Source organism: Oryzias melastigma, linkage group LG9 (genome assembly GCF_002922805.2).
Source record: "Oryzias melastigma strain HK-1 linkage group LG9, ASM292280v2, whole genome shotgun sequence".
Taxonomy (NCBI): Eukaryota; Metazoa; Chordata; class Actinopteri; order Beloniformes; family Adrianichthyidae; genus Oryzias; species Oryzias melastigma.
The window spans coordinates 32728469-32747862 of NC_050520.1; the positions used below are offsets into that span (position 1 = coordinate 32728469).

The 19394-nt window shown below is 39.6% G+C and overlaps 1 protein-coding gene across 2 annotated transcripts; it reads left to right on the forward strand.

The window, feature by feature from the left end:
- Nucleotides 1-1441: 1441 nt before the first annotated feature.
- Nucleotides 1442-18188, forward strand: snapc4 (small nuclear RNA activating complex, polypeptide 4). 2 transcript variants are annotated; one of them, XM_036213717.1, is made up of 23 exons: nt 1442-1721; nt 1876-1903; nt 2035-2148; nt 2225-2265; nt 2341-2437; nt 4842-4870; nt 4957-5079; nt 5158-5298; nt 5379-5463; nt 5556-5637; nt 5709-5810; nt 5921-5993; nt 6168-6332; nt 7040-7190; nt 7270-7376; nt 7456-7547; nt 7623-7717; nt 9761-9852; nt 10628-12115; nt 12937-13236; nt 14667-15435; nt 15513-15820; nt 17671-18188. In XM_036213717.1, exons 3-23 carry the CDS (start codon nt 2037-2039, stop codon nt 17776-17778), a joined length of 4560 nt encoding a protein of 1519 aa, XP_036069610.1. In that variant the 5' UTR covers nt 1442-1721; nt 1876-1903; nt 2035-2036; the 3' UTR covers nt 17779-18188. The 2 variants fall into 2 exon arrangements, with proteins under 2 accessions (XP_036069610.1, XP_024131710.1); XM_024275942.2 differs by lacking the exon at nt 1876-1903.
- Nucleotides 18189-19394: the final 1206 nt, after the last annotated feature.

The following is a 19394-nucleotide window of genomic DNA, read 5'->3' on the forward strand; positions in this document are numbered from 1 at the left end:
AAACATCGACCTGATATATTTTCTTATAACTGCATCCACAAATTAGTTCAAACATGTGGATGATGTATTAAAATCCAGGAAGTGGAAGAATTAATTCACCAAGCGATAACCACCTTGCAACAGGACGACTATTAGGCGACTACTCTGATCATCGCTTGGTTGTCGACTTTTGCATCATTTGAATGTTAGTTAACTTTGTTGTCGCACCTTAGAAGAACTGCACATGCAATAAATAATTAGAAAATGAATCAGTATCTAGGCCTGAAGAAACTACTCGGATGACCATTGAAACTTTTAGATCAACCGTTAAAGTCCAGCTGCCCTGAATATCAAAATCTGATCAGAATTACATGATCTGCATGACTGAGATTTTCCACAACTACACTAAGATTTTATTTAATCTCACTGAACCAAACCAGTCAAAACTAACCAGATGTTTTACCAATGAATGAACAATTTCAATTTTAAAATTGTGTTAAAGCGCTTTATAAATAAAAATGATGATGATGAACAGCATAACAGTAAAATACAGCCGAAAAAATAATGCCAGGATGTATACATAGTGTTTAAGTTTGATGGAACAGATAGAGAAAAGAGGATGAAGTTCTGCTTGGAAGCAGAAATAAATAAATCTTAATTGTCTCCAAGCTTGAGTCTGATCTTTTAAATAATCATGATATTTTAGTAAGCAGAACTGATTATCTGGAATAGGCTGTTCAAGTCTTTAAAATCTACTGCATAAAAGAGCTAAACAAAGTAATAAAATAAATATGTTTTAAACGTATGGAGATTCAGAGATGTGGGTGATGTGGTCTTTCTTTCAGAAAAAATCTACTGGTCTGGCAGTGTTAGGAATAAGAAGAGATATCCCACTGAGATTAGAATAAAGTAAATTTAAACAACATGTTAAACTTTTTTCTCTCTTTAAAATTGACATGTTTTTATTAATCCAGTGCAAAAAAAAAAAAAAGAAGAAGAAAAAGAATTGAAAATCGTTTGATTTTTCTTATGCAAGAATCCAGGGTCACTCCAGTCTGGATGCAGGTTTGACAAAGTTCTTGTTTTCAACAGATTAGAATTTTAAAAGTTAAACATATTCATGACTTTTATTTATAATTCTGTTATGTTCTTGTATTTTAATGTTGTTATATTTTTGTACTTTATTCTTTAAATGTTCAATAAAAAATATTTGTGTTTTTCTTAGATAAAGAAAAGAGTAGAAGGCTAGAACATCATCTTGCTTAACAGGCATATCTAGTAGTAAACCTTACTAAAATGTAAGAATAAAAGCATAAAGTAATAGTTTACGGTTTATTTGTCAATCCATGGTTTATAAAATTGTGCTCTGTTATTTTCAATACAAAAAGAGAAAAATCATTTCTACACGCCATAAAAATTAAAGAAGTCCTAATGATCACGTGACGTTTTTAAAGCGGAAGAATAACACAGGAAGTGGAGCGAATAAACATCTTCATTGTGAATAGTAGTTTCTTCTTTTACATTTAAAACCTAAATATGAACAATATATGATGTTAAGCAACATTTCATTCATTTTTGAAATATAGAATAGCAGGAGAGTAAAAGAAAATTTGAAAAATCGCTGGAGCATTTGTCTTCTCGCACAGCCTGATGGGTAATATGCTAACGTTGAGGCTGCGTTGAGGGGAGCTCCGCATTTCCAGCGGCAGAAAGTTCATACTCGGCGAACCAAAGAGGTGCAGGTGAGTGAAGGAACACGTGTGCCGCACTGTTGTGTATGTGAGGTATTAATTCACACCATGCTATAATTCGCATTTTTTAATTTAAAAAGTTTATATTTGATAGTGTAGTTTTCTAAGCCAGGAGTGGGTTTTTATTTACACTCTTCATTGTCAGTTGTGACTGCATCAGGACCAGAGTCTACGTGAGTTTTATTTCAGTGTTTAATAAACTTAGAATATAATAAGAATAAAAAGGATTTTGACTGGGTTATTTATGTTTGTCTTTGGACACTGGCCCTTCTGTTTCCATGGTGTTCTTGTGTTTTTTCTATAGCCATGTCTGCCTCCCTGAAGGCAGAGAGGGACAAGCTCCAGGAGGAGGTGGAACAGATGGAGCGGGCCCTGCGTGTGACATCCGCTGAGGTGGATCTACTGAGCAGTGACTCAGGTATCTGTCTACCCACCAACTTGTTCATACTGTCCAGTTGCCTGTCTTTGAATCAGTGTGTTTGTCTTTTGTTTAGATGACTCAGATGATGAGGTAGAGGAGGTCGAGGAGATACAGGTAATAGAAGAAAAGACACCTTCAGTACAAGGACCAAACCAGATCCTCATTGCGGTATGATTGTGTGTGTTTCAGTCTGCAGCCGGTCTTCTAGCTCAGAGGGAGAAAGTCCAGAGGGAGATCCAGGACCTGGAGGACATGCTTGGACCACACACTCCCATCGTTGTGTCCGGTACATATCGTTGTTCTCAAGCACACTAGATACCAGCTTTCCAAATGGTCATTAAAGTATGATTTTAGTGTTTGGGGGAAAAATCGAAAACCTGTGTCGTTATATAAGACATATATTCTGTGGAGCTGCAGTAGTTCATTAGAAAGTTGCCTCAGGGTTATTTGGCCAAGACTGTTGTTGCGGAGTAAGCCTGCCACCTCTTCCCATCATCCATCTATTTACTCTCTCTCCTGCTTGCTTACTATCTCTCACAACCCTAAGCTAACATTAGCAGTGTAACAAAAGTGGTAAGCAATGTTGGAGCTATCCAGCTGTACAGTTTTGATCCAGACCCCAGCTCAGACGAAGAAAACAAAGACGTACATGGATCTATTTGTCTGTAAGCGGATGAATCAGAATGAAATAGAATAGAGAGCTTGTGGCTTGCCAGTGTAGGTTCAAGTGGCATTTTTTAATCTCTTGATTCATGACTATTAGAATCGAGAGATAGTTAAAAATGCAGTTTTGAGTTTAATTTTCTTGGTAAACATCCTCCATCACAAGAAAAATGCCAAAAGAACATGATAAAAACATCAAAAACACCTTTTTCATCAGAGTTGGTCTTTAATGTTTCTTTGTAGTGATGTGTGATACAACACTATTAAGATTTTATATGGTACAAATTACTTTTTGAATAAAATATTTGATACTAATTAACAATATTGATTACTGGCAATTTCTCATTAGTGAACGTTTTTCCCCAAGCATATCATTTATTTATCATAAAAACCATTACTATCAATAACTAGCCATGTACCAGTTTTAATGTGCAAGGTAAAAAATACAATACTTTCTAAAAGCACCTACTAATGCCGTGTTGTTGCTAAGGGTAACATGCACAACGCGTATTCCTCTGGTCACGTGACTGATGTCAATGTGTTGAGGGCTGGGGGTGTGCACTCTCATTTTCTCATTTATTAATTAGTAATCAATACTTTAATAGAGTAGTCGATACCAAAATTGTTGATGCTCCCATCGCCCTCTCTTTGGGTGAAATGTCATAGCATTGACTGTAAATAAGAACTGGACTGACTCTTCCCCCACATGTTCCAACAGGAAGTACCTGCTGGCTTCAAGAAGCCAAAATCCCATCGACTTCTATAGAGAAATAAACAGCTATTACCCAGTCATTACCCAGCATTCGATTGACATATTTTGTGTAGCTGACTTTCAAGTGCTAGGGGTGTGGCCTTCAAACAAGCTCACTCCTGATTGGCCAGAAACATATTAAATATTACATAAACATAATAGAAACATCAACTTGGACTGATTCAGACTTTTGACTGATTATGTCTGGTTCCAAGAGGGTGGGGTCTGTATTTAAAAAAAAAAGGCAACTAAATTGGTTGGAGGTTGAAGCAAGTCATTTCATCACAATCGCTCTGTCCAGTTCTCTTATACAGTCAGTAAGCAGTACTCACTCTCAGTGGGTTGGGTTAAGAGGCATAGCCACTCCCATAAAGGTTCATGTGTGTTTATGTGAGCAAACGGGTAAATGAGAAGCAGTGTGATACCTCTGCCAGCACCACTAGATCACGGGTCTGCGACCTGCAGCTCCGGAGCCACATGTTGCTCTTTCACCCCTACACTGTTGCTCTTTGGTTAAAGAAAACATATGTTTCTAAATATTGAAAAGTAAATATAAAGTAAGAAGTGAGGAAGTTGTAAAAGGGAAAAAAGTAAACTAATTCAAGCTTTAACTCATTAGCAAACAGTTGAAGGACAGTGCATATCATAAGTCGAACTACTATTTTTGTGCGTCCTGTCCTGAACTACAAAAGAAATCAATCCAAGTCAATAAGCACAATCAGTATTAAGGTGCACCAGATTATTAAGCAAATTTTCTATTTTTGAAAAAATAAGGAATTTTAAGTGTGTTCAAAAACTATGGCAGAGGTCCCTTAATTAGCTTTGATTTCTTTTTGGTTCGTTAAACTTACATTTCTGGTAGAGATGCATCAACAACAGAAAAATTTACTATTTTAATTGAAGCACTGCTGATGTTACACTTGCTACTACTACTTTTGCTCCATTGAGACAATCAAATGCGGCAGGGTGTCTTTTATTTTGAAAGAAAGTTCTGTTCAAAGGGAAAAAGGTGATTTTCCTTTACCGTTTGTGTTTTATTCATGCAAAATGAACAACAGTTTATCATAGTAGTAACAATAGCATAAATACAAATCAATGTCTTATTTCTTAAAAGGGTGAAGGAAGACTTTATGTCTCCTACTGGGTTGTATTCAGTGAGAAATCCACCTGAATGGTTCTTTTAGATTTTGAAGGTCGCAGACCCCTGCACTAGATACAAACATGCTACACTGGTGGAGGCCATCATGATGACTCTCCATCTCTGATTTTCTTGCAGATGAAGACAGCAGCAGCTCCAGCGACGAGGTTAGTTCCTCACTTCAGTGCTGTCAGAGTTCTCTTTAAGTTCCGGTCTCATCAGTTTGCCTTTCTTTATTTGTGTGTCGTTGAAGAGTGACCTCGGTCTGACTCAGTCGGTGGAGTCCTGCCTACAGTTGAACCTTGTCTACCAGCAGGTGGTGCAAGAGACTCTGGATAACCTGGAACTTCTATTATCAACCAACCAGAAGCAGCAGGTGAGCAGAGACATACAACCACTGACCCACAGCAGGAGACAGATGTCAGGATTTTAGATGTCATGCTCTCCCCTGCAGGAGGAGCTCATAGCTCAGATGAGCGGGCCGTTCAAAGAGTCTTCTAGAGGCCAGCTTTCTCGCTCGTCCTATCAGCAGCCAGTCAGGATGTTCCTGGGCCGCTTCCTGAAGCCCTACTTCAAAGACAAACTGACTGGACTGGTAAGACAGATAAACACACTTCTTTTTTGTTTTAAGATTAACCAATAAAAGTCGTTGTCTAATTTATTTTTAAATTTTAGGGTCCTCCAGCAAACGAGGAAACAAAGCAAAAAGCCCTCAGGATGTCAGTGTGTCTGGATGACAGGAAGCTGAAACAGAAACGATGTAGGGATAGCCGTGTTAATCTAGTGTGAACATGAGTGCCTCCCACTCGTCTATCACTGCGCTCATCATCAGTGTCTCTTATCTGTGCTCAGGGGAAAATTGGCAGAAAACTTTGCTGATCTACTCTGTCGCTCAGGATGGATTGAAGAGACTCATCCAGCCCAAACTCTCAAAGTAAGAGTTTCAACGCTGCTGCCGTTGGCGTCACGGGTTAGGGTTTCTGATCTGATCTGTGTGATCTCCAGGGTGGACTACTTGTCCCAGAAATTGTCGGTGGCGAAGGAAGCAGATAAACAGTCGCTGAGGGAGCAGATAGTCAGCTTGGAGGATGAGATCGACAAACTCAGGTAATGCCAGGAAAAAAAGTGAATCAAATGTTTCTTTAAAAGTTGTCATACATGACCTGTTAATCAGAGCGTACCATTCTTTCCAAACATGATTTTCTTTGACTGATCAGGGAAAAAAAGGAGCATGAAGTGATTGGTTTGCGGTATGAAGAGCACGACTGGCCGAAAATCTCAAATATTGACGTAAGTGTTGATGTTAACCCTTTAAAATTCTGTAACTTTTCAGACGTTGTTAACATTTTAAAAATTACAGTAAATCAAAGAACATAAACACTGGAGCTCTGGCATTAAAGGGTTAATTGACTGATCAGTCAAATGATAGTGTGTATTCAAGCTCTGAGATCTCCTCTGGATTAGTTTGAAGGAACGAAAGAACCAGAGGACATCCGTCTTTTCTGGCAAAACTACCTTCATCCGTCTATCAATAAGACAACATGGAGTAAAGAGGAGGTGCAGCAGCTGAAGGAGGTCAGCAGGAGACACGACGAGAGGCACTGGGAGGCCATTGCTCTGGAACTTGGGGTGAGGAGAAGAAAAGACCTTTCCTATAATTTTTATCTCTGATCTTTTGGTTTTTAGTGGAAGGCTGAAATCTTCAGTTCATTTAACAGATATTTTAGTGAGTAATAATGTACAAAAACGGTGAGCCAGTGTTGATTAGAAATTCACAACTCAGAGGTGAGTTTCTCGTGAAAACCTGCTGCTTTGCAGAAACCGTTTAGGAAGGATGAACAGAGGGAGTCTTTAGGAGTCTAAACTGGACCTCAGAAGTAAAGTCATATTTTTGAAGTTAAACTTTGTTCTCAAAACCTTAAAACAAATGTAGATCATCACAATCTGCCGGTTTAAAACTCTAAGTCACATATGACAAAGTCAAGGCCCTCTGGGTAATCATATCCGACCCTCAAGATCATTTTATTTTATTGTTATTAATGACCCAATGTTATCTTGCACTTACTTTTATTATTGTATAATTTTAAATTAATATATATCTATAGAGAGTAAAACATTGAACATTATTTAAGGTTTAAATTAATTTATTCTGGAATAATATTCCTGCCTGTTTTTATTCATAGTTGGGACACTTAGCAATATTTAAATTCCTTAAATGTTCTTTATATCTCTGTTGATAGCAATATTATTTTTTTCTTTTTTAAGGCACTAATGTTTGGTTGATATGTTTTCTCACTCAAAGTAGTTTTATTTAAGGTAGTATTTTTCCTTCTTAGACGGGAAGGACGGCTTTCATGTGCCTCCAAGTGTTCCAGCGCTTCGTGTCCCAGTCTCTGAAGCGAGTCAGCTGGACTCCGGAGGAAGACACGCTCCTGAGAGAGTTGGTGAACAAAATGAGGATTGGAAACTTCATCCCATACACACAGAGTGAGGAGATCTCACTCACACTGAGCCTGTTTCGGTCTCCTGCACCTTTTTGTGAGCCTTCTATCTCCGTCTGTTCCAGTCAGTTACTTCATCGAGGGCCGTGATCCAACGCAGCTCCTCAACAGATGGACCCTGAATTTGGACCCAAGCTTGAGAAAAGGTGCTTGGACCAAAGAGGAGGACAAAGTACGTAAACTTCAATAGCTGCTGCTTGCTAGTGCTCAGGTAACTGTTTTGATGATGCCTCCATCTCTTTGTCTTCCAGCTTTTGCTGCGGGCGATTTCTCGTCTTGGAGAGTGCTGGTGGAGGGTGCGGATGGAGGTCCCTGGACGCAGCATCATGGCCTGTAGGGAGAGGTAAGAGCTCACAGGCCGTGCAAACAGCCAGCTTTTCTGTGTGTCAGTGAAGAAGAAACATACGTTTTTGTGCAGGTATCACGACTGCCTGAAAGCGGGGGTGAAGAAAGGAGCATTCAACAGGAAGGAGAAAGAACTGCTCCGAAAGCTGGTTGACAAACATGGAGTTGGTAAGATGCACACATCGTAACCTGGATTCAGATGCAGTGGAGTCTCCGTCTGCTGGCAGAATTTTAAACAGACATGTGAATACAACCTAGCTAACAGTTGAAGCACCTCTTCTACTCTCCAAAAAAACCTGAGAAAATTCAAAATTTGTGGACCAAATGGCAGCACAGACCAGAAATCTAACCTAGGTGTAGCCCGCCTTCACCCAACAGTAGCTAGGATAGGCTCCAGCAACCATGTGACCCCAAAGTGTAGAAAATGTATAGCTGTACTCAATTTTAAACTCAAACTCTTTCTTATGACTCCAAATTTTCCGTTTTCAAATCAGTTAAAGAGAAAGTATCCAGTCCAATCATCTTATAATTTATTGTAAAAGCATCCCCGGTGGTCGTTGATTTATGATTTTATCATTTTTAGCCAAAAATCTGTTATTTTCTAGGACATAGTTTCTGCAGAGTGGCTCTACTATTGGCAAGGGGCACCCCACCTCCTTTTCCCCTCTCGGTATCTGGGAGCTCTCTGTTCCCCTGCTTTCCCACTAGCTTACAACCCCTCACACCCCCAACCCAACAATGCCATAACAGCAGAAATGGAGAGCAATATTGGAGCCGTCCAGCCGTACAGATCTGAGCCAGATGGTTGCTCGGACAGGGAAACAAAGACATACATGGATTTGTTTTTCTACAAGTGAAGCTACATTCACACCGGCCATTTCCAGTGAAAGTCTATGCAAGTTTTTACGACAGTTTTTTGCCTTTGCATAGAAAAGGCACAGCCATAATTAAACCAGGTTGAATTTAGACCAATCAGGGGCTTGGATTTGGTAGTGACTGCTTGTACTTTTGGTATCGGTTTTTAAGATTTTACGCAGTTTATGCTATTTTTTAGCCCCCATTGAAAATGAATAGGAAATTCTTCAAATCCTTCAAAAACTTTGTGCACTTTGAAACGTAAGCAATATTGAAATCAAAATGTTCAACATTCTCACGACATTCATGCTTGTACTTTTGGAATTCTTAGCTTTTACGCATTTTTAAATTTACGCAATTTGTGCTATTTTACAAGAAATTCTTCAAACTTCTTTGTGCACTTTCTGTAACTTAAACTCCTTTAACAACTTTAGCATTTTGTAAAAGCTTTAGCTGTGTAGATTTAGCATTTTCAGTAGATCCCTTCAGCATTTACTGTAAATTTCTTCATCAAACAGTTTCTGAATCTTCGCCGATCACATTCAACAAAAAACATTCACCCTTGCAGGTAATGCAACTTTCTAGTCTATGTCTGCCATTGCAAAGACACTGGTAATAAACAGAATTGTTTCAATTTTGTACCATAAATCGTGAACTTTGCACTGCTTTGACATTCCGCACCAGACCTCTCCCAACAGCAGGTGGCTGACATACGCTAGAAAACAGCAGCAAAAGGTCTGCTTGTCCAGTGTGAACACCATGAGCTAAACTCACTTTCAATTTTAGGCTTCATTTTCTTTATATATGTCCTCCATCATCAGAAAAATTCCAGCAAAGCATGTTAAAAACTTAAAAAACAGTTTTAGTTTTTTTTTTTTTTTTTTTATCGGAGTGGGTCTTAAAAAAAAGGCTTTGTGAATCAGAAACGTTTGCTCTCCATTTCCAGCAGAGTTGTAGACTGATCAGGCTTTGAATCTGTAGATCCAGAGGGATTGCAGATATTTTGATCATCTTCAGTTAGTTTTTCTGTTTTATAGCGGCGAACTGAAGTTTAAAGTTGCTCCTCTTTGGAAACATAACATTTTTGTTCTTCTTTTGTGTAAGCACATAATGACACACACACTTGTTTGTCAGTGAACTGATACTGTTAAGCACAAATCTGCCTATCCTAAAACTTTAAAATATTAATACACTCAAAAATAACCATAGTATACTGCTGGGAGATTTTGTTGTCTGTACCTGACTATGAACTTGTACTTTTTTTCAGGTTATCTTTTGAGAAAGAAGCTCCAACCTTTAAAATAAAATAAAATAAAATGAATGAAAATGATCTCTAACTAACCTGATGGTGTCCAGGTCGTTGGGCAAAGATCGCTGCGGAGATTCCTAATCGTCTGGACTGTCAGTGTTTGAGAGAGTGGAGAAAGATGAACAAATCTCCTTCTCAGGTGAGCCCGTTTGGCCTCTTCAGTAACTGGCTGCCCGTCTATACTGTCACACAAAGAGGGGCAGCAACAGCATTTTTGAGCATGAAATAATCATATTCAAGAAAGGCTCAATACCTGAATAAAAAAACTAACACATTTTTATGTTAAGATTATTTTGGGAGTATTTAATTCTGAATATTTAAGTATGAAAGTAGACTGTTCCAAGTTAGAACATGCGTTAGAAAAAGCAAGGTAATAAAGGGTTTATTTATTTATTTGTTTCTGGAATTTTGCTTTGATTTTTAAAATATAACATTGTTTTTTTTTATTATTATTTTCTTCTGTTTTTTTAAGTGTTATTGTGATCTTTAATATGTTTTTGCATAGAATGATTTCTTGATGTGATTTGTCCCTCCGGGCCACCGTAGTAAGCAAAGTCATTAACCTATTTCACTTTTAGATTGCTCTGGAAAATTTTAGACAAAAGTTTACCAAGAGAAAAACTTCTAAGACTAAATACGTCTTAAAATCATTCAGTGATACACTGAGTCTTCCTATGCCAACTGCTTTTGCCAAAATGACCTTATAGCGCGCTCAAAAACAACTGGATGAGATGATCAAACAACTGCACTGACATAAAGGTGATCACATTCTGAGAAAAATTATGTTTTTAAGATATGCTGAAGATAAAAGAAAATACAAATCAAATTCATGGTTAGATGTATCTCGTAAATGAGTGCTATGTTAAGCAGTTGTGTACCTAAGCTGATGATGTGACACTATTTCCCTCCTGCAGGGTCAACGGAAAGGTAAGGGTTCTTCCAAGAAAGGAAAGGAAAGAAAAGCGGGGAAGACAAAAGCTGCCTCCAGAGCGAGGAAGGGCATCAGAAAGCGACTTGTTCAAGTGAAGAAGGAGGAACTGACAGAGGAGGAGGAACTTACAGAGGAGGAGGATGAGGATTTTGTGATTCCGTACATGGATAGTGATGAAGAGATCCAGAAGAGGGAAATCGACAAGGAGGAAGTGAGACTGGAGAGGCAGGAGGAAAAGCCGTACCGCATCCCTCCCATGGAGAGGTGGGTTCCCACCGAGAAGGTGGCGCCAGTCTCCCACCTGTGCTCCCGTCTGGCCGTTTTACCACCAACATCTGATGGTGCTACAGGAAAACCAACCAGATCAACCATCCTGGGACAATGCGGACGCTCTGTGATTATAGGACCATGTCCAAAAGAATTACCCTGGGAGGAGAGACACAAAAGGAGTGCCATGATGATGTTGTCGCCTAAGCAGCTCCAAGTCTACTTGATCTACCGGTCTCACAAGCTAAATGGTCAAAGCTGCCGCCGAAAACAGAAGGTCAAACGCAAAGAGACCAATCTGGCGATCGACTATGAGCTGCAAGCGGCTGTCACGCCGTGGATCGGCAACCTGTTGATTCCAATGACAACCAAAGTCAAGGCTGTGGATGTACTTAGAGAGAACGCCGAGAAGAGGGGGTTCTCCTCAACCTCCTTCTTCCTGTTGCTCCTCCAAGCGGAGAACGTGGATGTCATCGGCTGCAAGGAGGTCATCAAGAATAGGAGGAACAAGGTTGTAATTCAAACTCCTATTTTGAGCCCCTCCCCTGTTCAGGTTCCAAAGACTGTTGCTCAAATCCTTCAGCAGAGGAGGCAGATGCAGCAACAGAATGCAGAGGTGGACAAGCGTAATATGCTGCAAAATACAGAGTTCCAGACTCCTCCTCCTCTGTTCTCCTTCATGCCGCTTCATACTCAGCCCCGCCTCCTTCTCCATGTGCCTCCACAGACCCCACATGCTCCATTACCTCAACTCGTCCGTATTCCTCATCCAGTTGTACACCAACATGCTTCCTTGAGCTTTGCCCCCTTCCCTTCCACAGCCCTGCCTGCTCCTAAAAGACTCAGTCCTGCAGGATGCGCTGAAGCTTCACAGGTTTTTCAAAGCCCTGTAGTCCCATTACTTTGGAATATATCAGACTTTAAACCAAACGCTGCAGCTATAGTTCCATCCTCCTCCCAAAACCACGCTTTGTGCTCCAGCCTCACTTTGACTGGAAATCAAGATGCTCGATCCACTCCTAATCACATTACTGCTGCTCCCAGCTCCGCCACTAACTCACCTGGAGGCATGGAGCAGATGGAGGCGGAGCCAATTTCTGCAGGCAGGAGTTCCTCTGCTACGTCGCTGACATGTGTGAAAGGGATAGACAACAGCACAAAACATGGCAAAAAAAAGATTCAAGAGCTGACTCAGAAACCTGAGGTGAGTCTGAGTTAGAGGCTCTTTCTGGAGACTCCAATTTACTGAAGTCCTACTAGAAATAGTTGGTCAAAATATTGCAAAAAGATACCAGACTCTTCTTATTTATTGTTTGCATCAATGTGGACTATCCAGTCCCTAAATATAGGAAATATTATTGTGGTTATCTTGAGTGCTTCAAACAATGGAAGCAGCAGAGGGAACACTGTCTCTAAAACCATCAGCATGGCGGCTCTCACCAGTATTGTCCACCTTTTCCTTCATTCTTGCTGACCCTCCTCTGTCACACATCACACCTGACACCTTCATCCACCTGTTCCAACCAGCATCACCTCTTTCCCACACTGAGTTGACCTGGATTTTTTACCCAAAGTATTTAAAGTCTTCATACACCTTTTGTTTGGCCATTTTACAGTACAGCTACCTCCCTGCACTGTGGTCTTAGCTTTGACTCTATAGGAATACTGGACCGAGTGAGTGTGACATCATCCCTAGAAAATGGCTAACTTCAGGCTTCAACCAAATACATTTACTTGCCATTTTTATCACAATACCACCATTGCCAGTAAGCATTGATCAATCTGAATTAGTTAACATTTCAAAATTTCAAAATTTTAAAAGAGCACTGGGAACACTTAAAATAGATCAATAGATGATCAGAGTTGGACTTTAAAGAAAAGCTTTAAAGAGAAGAAGCATGGTTTGGTGGATTACTTTGAGATTCATTCCCAGAAGTCTCATCAAGTTCTTTATTTCTGTGCAGATGCTCAGTTGTTGTGTGGACTTTCTGTTCCACCTAACTTTGTGCTTCTCTTTCTTTGCAGACATCCAGACCTTCCAACCAGACTCCCTCCAATCCCGTTCTGGCTAGCAATGAGTCTTCAGCTCCCCTATCATCTCTGCCCACTGATCACAACTACAGCCACCACAGCTGCCGCCAGATTAACACCTCGACTACTAAACCCCTAAATCGTCCAGTCACAGGAAAGAAAAGGGAGAGAGAGGACAAGCTGCTGGATGAGGAGACGGTGGGTGATGCTGATGCAGGAGAGACCCAGAAAGGGAAGAGGTGTCGAAGGCTTAGTGTGAAGGCCAAAGCTTACCAGGAGGCTTTGAAGGTCCAGGTAAGAAGACGGAGGGACTGCAGTAAAGAGTTTATCACACTATTTTTCTTCTGGTGTTTTCCACTCAAACCTTTTGTGTTTCCTGTGCTATTTTTTTCTGTTTTTAATACAGAAATAATAATAATATAACAATAATAATAATTAGGGCTGTGAACATTAATGCGTTAATGCATGCGATATATCTAAAAGAATTATGGCTTTAATATTTATTTACGTAAATTCCCTACACCTCACAAAGAAGCAGTCTTCCATTTTGCGTTTTTATAATCACATTATTACACAGTTTTATCACACTTCTAGCATGGGCACTTATAAAATAAATAAATATTCATTCTTGTTATGTGTACAGTTTAGATCGCTTTTCAAAAAAAGCTGACTTTTTGATTCATTGTCCGGCAATAAAAGTGAAATGAATTCTGATCATCATGATAGGTTAAATAAATCATCAGTTCAGAGAGAAAGTTTACCTCTTACTGCTTTTTTTGTCCAGAAGATGAAGGAAAACTTCGTTTTAAAGCGGCCTACGCAGTGATAGATGTCGGGCTATGTGACCAGAACTTCTTTTTTTTTTAATTGTGCAGGTTCTTTTCTTATGGCTGTATGTCAGTCCCGTGCACACAAATAACACTTCTGGGTTACAAATTTAAAAATTTCCTAAAATAAGAATGAAGAAATAATTTTCTGTCTGGCCTGTTTTTGTTCAAAAGTCGCATATTGTCATATAAATTTACCTAGTAAAGCATTGCGATTATTGTGATTAATCACAATCCAAAAGTGTGATTAATCTGATTAGTTATTTTTGATCGATTGACAGCATTAAATAAAAATAAGCTTTTTAAATGTACAGTTGTGATTATGAATGGTTGCCAAATTCTGTAATCTATAACAATTATTGCAATAAATTTTTCCCAGCATCGCGATTAATTCGTAAATTTTTGTTTGATCAATTTCCTGCCCTAAAAGAATAAAAATATTTTTTATTTACATAAACCACCAACTTTTTTATTGTAAAAGATTCAGTGAATACATTTAAACCTTTGTTATTAAAATTGATTGATTGAGAGAAAAGATCATTGGGAGTCAAAAGCTGTGTTTTTATGAGACTGGAAAAGAAAAAAGTGTATCGGTACTATGAGATTGAAACTTGCACTTTGTTTTTATTAGTTTCTGGGTTAAGGAACACCATAGGTCAGATTTAACCCGAAAGTGTCGGCATCTTTCCAGAATGTCACAAGGCTGATTTATGCGACCCACAGGGAGTTTGTGTTTTTCCCCTAAAAGAGCGTGGTTCATTTTTCTTCCTGTTGAGTCACTAAAAGTGTGTGCAAAGGCTCAGAGCTTCAGCTGCGTGCTGGAAGGGGATGTTTGCCCTTCTTTCACTCAGTGTTCTTGCACTTCTCCTTCATAGTTTGTGTGCTTTCTGCTTCCAGATTGAAACAAAAATGAAGAAGCTCTCCTCTCGTAGAAAGAAGTCTCCTTCAAAGGGTAAAGTTGCCGATGATTCCTCCGTGGGGGCTCAACCCGCCGGGGAGAGCTCTCTACCCACTCAGGCCATGTGGGTGATGACTCCAGCGGGGTTTGTTCAGATGGCTCAACCACAAGCTCTGACGGTGCTCAAAGGCCCCCCCTGCCTTCCTTCCCCAGGGAGGAGTTCAGGCTCTCCTCTACCTCCAACAGCTCAGTCTGCTGGACTGAAAGCAGCATTTGTCTCCGCACATCTCTCCCCCGTTAAGCCCATTCAGCATTCCCCTTCCCCGCCACTTCTCCTGAATCAGAATTCTCCCTCCCTGCTGCAGTCTACTCCCCCTCATAAGGGTGTGATAAATGCACAATCTGGTCTGGCTTCTCCCCTCAGAAGCAAAGGAGTCAGCTTTGACCCCTCCCTGATATTCCAAGAGCCTCATGGAAACATACAAGATTGGCTGAGTGGAAGAGGCGGAGTACCTGCTGGGAGGGTAGCTTTGCCGTACCTGCCCCCCTTTGTCAGCTCTCTGAACATGATGGCTGCCCTGCTGCGGGCCAAGAAGTCCCTGACACAGTCGTCACTGGAGCTGGTTCACGAAAGGCCCAAACCCAGACAGCCCCCAGCCCAATCCAGACCTGATCCTGTCGGCCGCTCCACCCGCCCTCCACTTTTCATGTCAGATTCCACCTCAGACTGGAACGGAGCCAGCTACCACCTTGAGCATGGAGCTGCAGGTTTGTCAGCTGGTGCATCATTGAAGGTCACTAAAAGGGACTGTAAGTGCTCAGGTATGTTTCTTGTCTCGGTGCAGCTCCCACCGACGAGCAGCAGGGAGAGGAAGAGGAGTTGGAGGAGGAGCAGTTGGAGGGGGAGCAGTTTGAGGAGGAGCAGGTGAGGCTGGTGCGTCTGATGGTGGCGCAGCGCTTTTCCACTAACCCCGCCTACCAGCTGCTGAAGGCCCGCTTCCTGTCCTGCTTCACTCTCCCCGCCCTCCTGGCAACGATGCCGCAAGCCAAAAAGGTGGAGACGGTCCAGAATGAGGAACCAGAGTTGAGTAAGGAGGCAGAGGAGCACCAGGGGAGAAAAAAGGGACAATCTGTAAGGAAGAGGAGCAGTCAGGTCAGTACAGCTGAACGTTCTCCAACAAACACCAAATGTTCATTCTCTCTGAGAGATTTAGGCTGAAGACCACCCATTTGGTTCCTCCTGCTCTTTCTTAAAGTGACTAGTATAAATCAGGGGTCCCCAAACTGTGTCTTATAAGGGCCACATAACTGTTTTCTTCTCTGATGGGGGGCCGGGTCGGTTTGTAGGATAATAGAGAAAGTGTACAAATACAGGGTGTGTCTAAAGGTAGCAATTATATTTTTACAGAAAGCCGCTCACAATCACATCTTACCAATCCATTTCTGTAATCTTCACAGAGCAAATAAATCTAAAACATTCCAAAAGTTAAAGCAATAACTCGGGAATCCTCTCCTATCTTGGTTCTTTGACGTTGGAGAGCTGCAGCTCCTCACACAGGATGCTTGCCAGTGATCTGGATGTCCCAAGATGATCTTTAGGTCGTTTTGTTGTTGTTTTATTAATAACCATATTAAATAAACGTATGCACAAAATTAATAACTAATGTAAAAATATGTTTTTATACTTTTTAGTGTAAGTATGTTAAAGATTTTATTTTCCTACCAGGTAAAATGTACAAAATAAATGTTAAAAACAAAAAACAATAATTTATTATTCAACTTTTAATGACACTGCAACCACAACCCAAAGTAATAATTACAATGTTCAAAACGAAAAGAATTTGGTATTCAGCATTTAGAAATGCCAAATATCTGATTTGGTTTCTTTTATCAGTATTTGATCTGTTCTGGAGAAAGTTGTTCTCATGTCTGCTCAGGTTGGTTTTGGAGTCGGTTCTGTTTGAAATTCGTTTTCTGCAGATTCTAAATTATGTCTTCTGATTATCAGTTTGAGTGAAATTGTTCCAGATTTTTGTCAGAGTCACTCATTTTTTAGGTTTTTGTGTTGATTTTGTTTGTCACTTGTTGCACCTTCCCCTCTGTCTCTCCCTCATGTGCGCAAACGGTCACTTTGCACACACACACACCCACGCGCACCCCAACCCAACACACACACACACACACACACATGGTGATGCATGGGAAACAAATCGAAAGTGAAACTTATATTCCTTGTGTTATTGGGGGAGCTACGTTCCAAAAAAAACTCATGCCGGTGAAACTCGTGATGGTTAAACCTGTGAATTAGGATTATAGATGTTAAACTCCACTACATACTTTGTCCACTTTTCTCAGACAGACATGGGCATTTTTAAATCCAGGATTGTAGAATGAAAACTATTAATCTGACCACGATTATAGATTTATGTGGGTCTGAAGAACTGCACGTTTCTGCAGGAAAACATGCACAGAGGAGATTGACAAGGTCTCCAGCCAATCAGGATGCAGAACAGAGTGTGCTGTTAAAAAAAAAAAAAAAAAAGCATCTTCATGATCGCACTGAGACCAGATGAACTGAAATGTGGAAGGAGAACTTCGTATTCAGTTCAATTTGACGAGGATTTGGGAGTTCAGATTGAGGCAAAGAATATAGAAGGCTGGAATAAAAAGTCACGTTCTGTGTGGCTCTCAATCATGTAGTTAGATTGAAAACTAAATAATTAAATAATGGGTCTGTGATAGTGTTTGGGGGCCGGACCAAATGTGGAGGGGCCGTACTTGGTGCTTGGTGTTTCAGGAAGGCATACTTTGCCTTTTTGGATGGCATTGTGTATACACATGACAAACTAACATGCAACCTAAAAAATAACTAAAATTAGGCAATATGGGGATGTCGATGCATACAGATACCACAACCGAAAGTAAACAGAATCAGAACCACCATGGAGTTTCAGAGATATCAAGGAAGTGCTCTAAACTGATCTGCCTGTCTTTCCTCTGCAGAGATCAAGGCTGCTGTCTGAGGACGTTGAGGTTTCTGCCAATCACTTCTCAGGGATCAGCACCACCAGCAAGCCCCGCCCCTCTGATCAAGGCAGACAGCATCGTTAGAAAAACTGTCCATGTGTTGAAATGTCACAAGTTTATGTTCCAAGAAGAAGAGAGAAACTGAGAATGAACAGGAGTTCTTTGTGTTGTTTTAATATTTACTGTGCATTTTCTACAAATATATTTAGTTATTTTTCTATTGTCTAAAGTTTTTAAAGCTAGACATAAAGTTTTTTGCACATGTTGAGGAACAGTCAATAATCTTACCTTATCCCTGAGTCTGCCTAGCTCAGGTTAACTCATACTTAAATAACTCCACTAAAGTCTATATTTTATAATGTTTGAAGAAATGTTAAGGTTGTTCCACAATGAGTTCCAGTGCTCCAGTTTTAAGTGTTGTTATTTTGTTGCTGCTGACCACTTTCATTTTCCCTACAAAAAGTTTATTTTCTAATAAAAAGGATTCAATGAAATAGTCGTGTGGGTTTGTTCTGACACACCTCAGTAAAATCATAGATTTAAAAACTTCAATTGATTTTTTAAATGTTTATTTATTTATTTTTATTGAGTAAAACATGAAGTATTTTGATAAAGGATCCTCTGTTTGACATCTAACATTGTAGATTCTCTGTGGAGACAAAGTTAGGTCAGGTTGCTGGTCATAATACAATAAAGATACAAAGAAAATATTTAACTCTTTATAGCTATTGGTATTATATTTGATCCACACATTTCTGAGAGCCTTATCTAATTAGTTTGATCCTTTCCTTAAAAATCCTTTGGATGTTATTTGGTCCATGTTTTCTGCCCTGTAGTTCGCCATCATTCCACTAGGGGCAGTAGAAAGGCTATTCATGCTCATTTCAAAATGGCTGTGTCCATGAAATCCCCCAAACATTTTTGGCGGGAAAAGTTTAACTAATTTTTCTTAACTTTATGGTGAGAATAAATCATCTATTGTTCCCTTTTTTATATGTATTGAAATAATACAATCTTTGTAGATAGTTAACATTTTTCAGAACACAATTACACCATGTTAAAAATGTGTGGGTGAATTTTGAGTTAGTGAGTAAATAATTTACATTTTTCGTAAACACTCTTGTCAAAATGTTTGCATCTTAAACTAGCCTTGTTGTGAGCTAAAACGTACCCAGTCATCTAAGGTTATTAAAACTATATCTAGTTAAACAAATGATTTTCCAAAACTTTTATTGAGTTTTATCAAAGGGTTTTGAAAAACAAATACATTTTAAAAAATCCAATTTTATGTTAATTCTTTGATGTAGTGGACTTCACAGGGTTAATTGGGGGGACAAATTAAGATCAACTTCAGAAGGAAGTTGATAAGTCATTAAAAAAAAAGAAAAAAACAGTACAAGAGTGTTTGATTTTTGCTAAACATCATGATTGATCTTTGTTTTTTAAAATGCTTATTTTCTTCCAGTAACAAATGGAAATCTGTCCTATAATCCTCGTTCACACCTATATGTGAACCTTAAGAAAATCTTCCTGTGTTTACAATAAAAACCCTCAGTTCTGTTAAAAGACGATTAGAGAGTTAAATACTGCAAGTTGTCCTCTACCTTAAAAAACAGTTTTATGGTCTCCCAGAGATACAATTACTTCAAATGTGCTTTATATGTTTTTCACATAATCATTATGAAGCAAAGAAACATTTT

Bases quoted from the DNA above. Each gene is read 5' to 3' on its own strand.
- snapc4 (XM_036213717.1), top strand. From the start codon at position 2,037: ATGTCTGCCTCCCTGAAGGCAGAGAGGGACAAGCTCCAGGAGGAGGTG. The intron at 5,464-5,555 runs GTAGGGATAGCC...ATCTGTGCTCAG, and splicing joins GAAGCTGAAACAGAAACGAT to GGGAAAATTGGCAGAAAACT. The intron at 15,436-15,512 runs GTTTGTCAGCTG...GTCTCGGTGCAG, and splicing joins CCTTGAGCATGGAGCTGCAG to CTCCCACCGACGAGCAGCAG.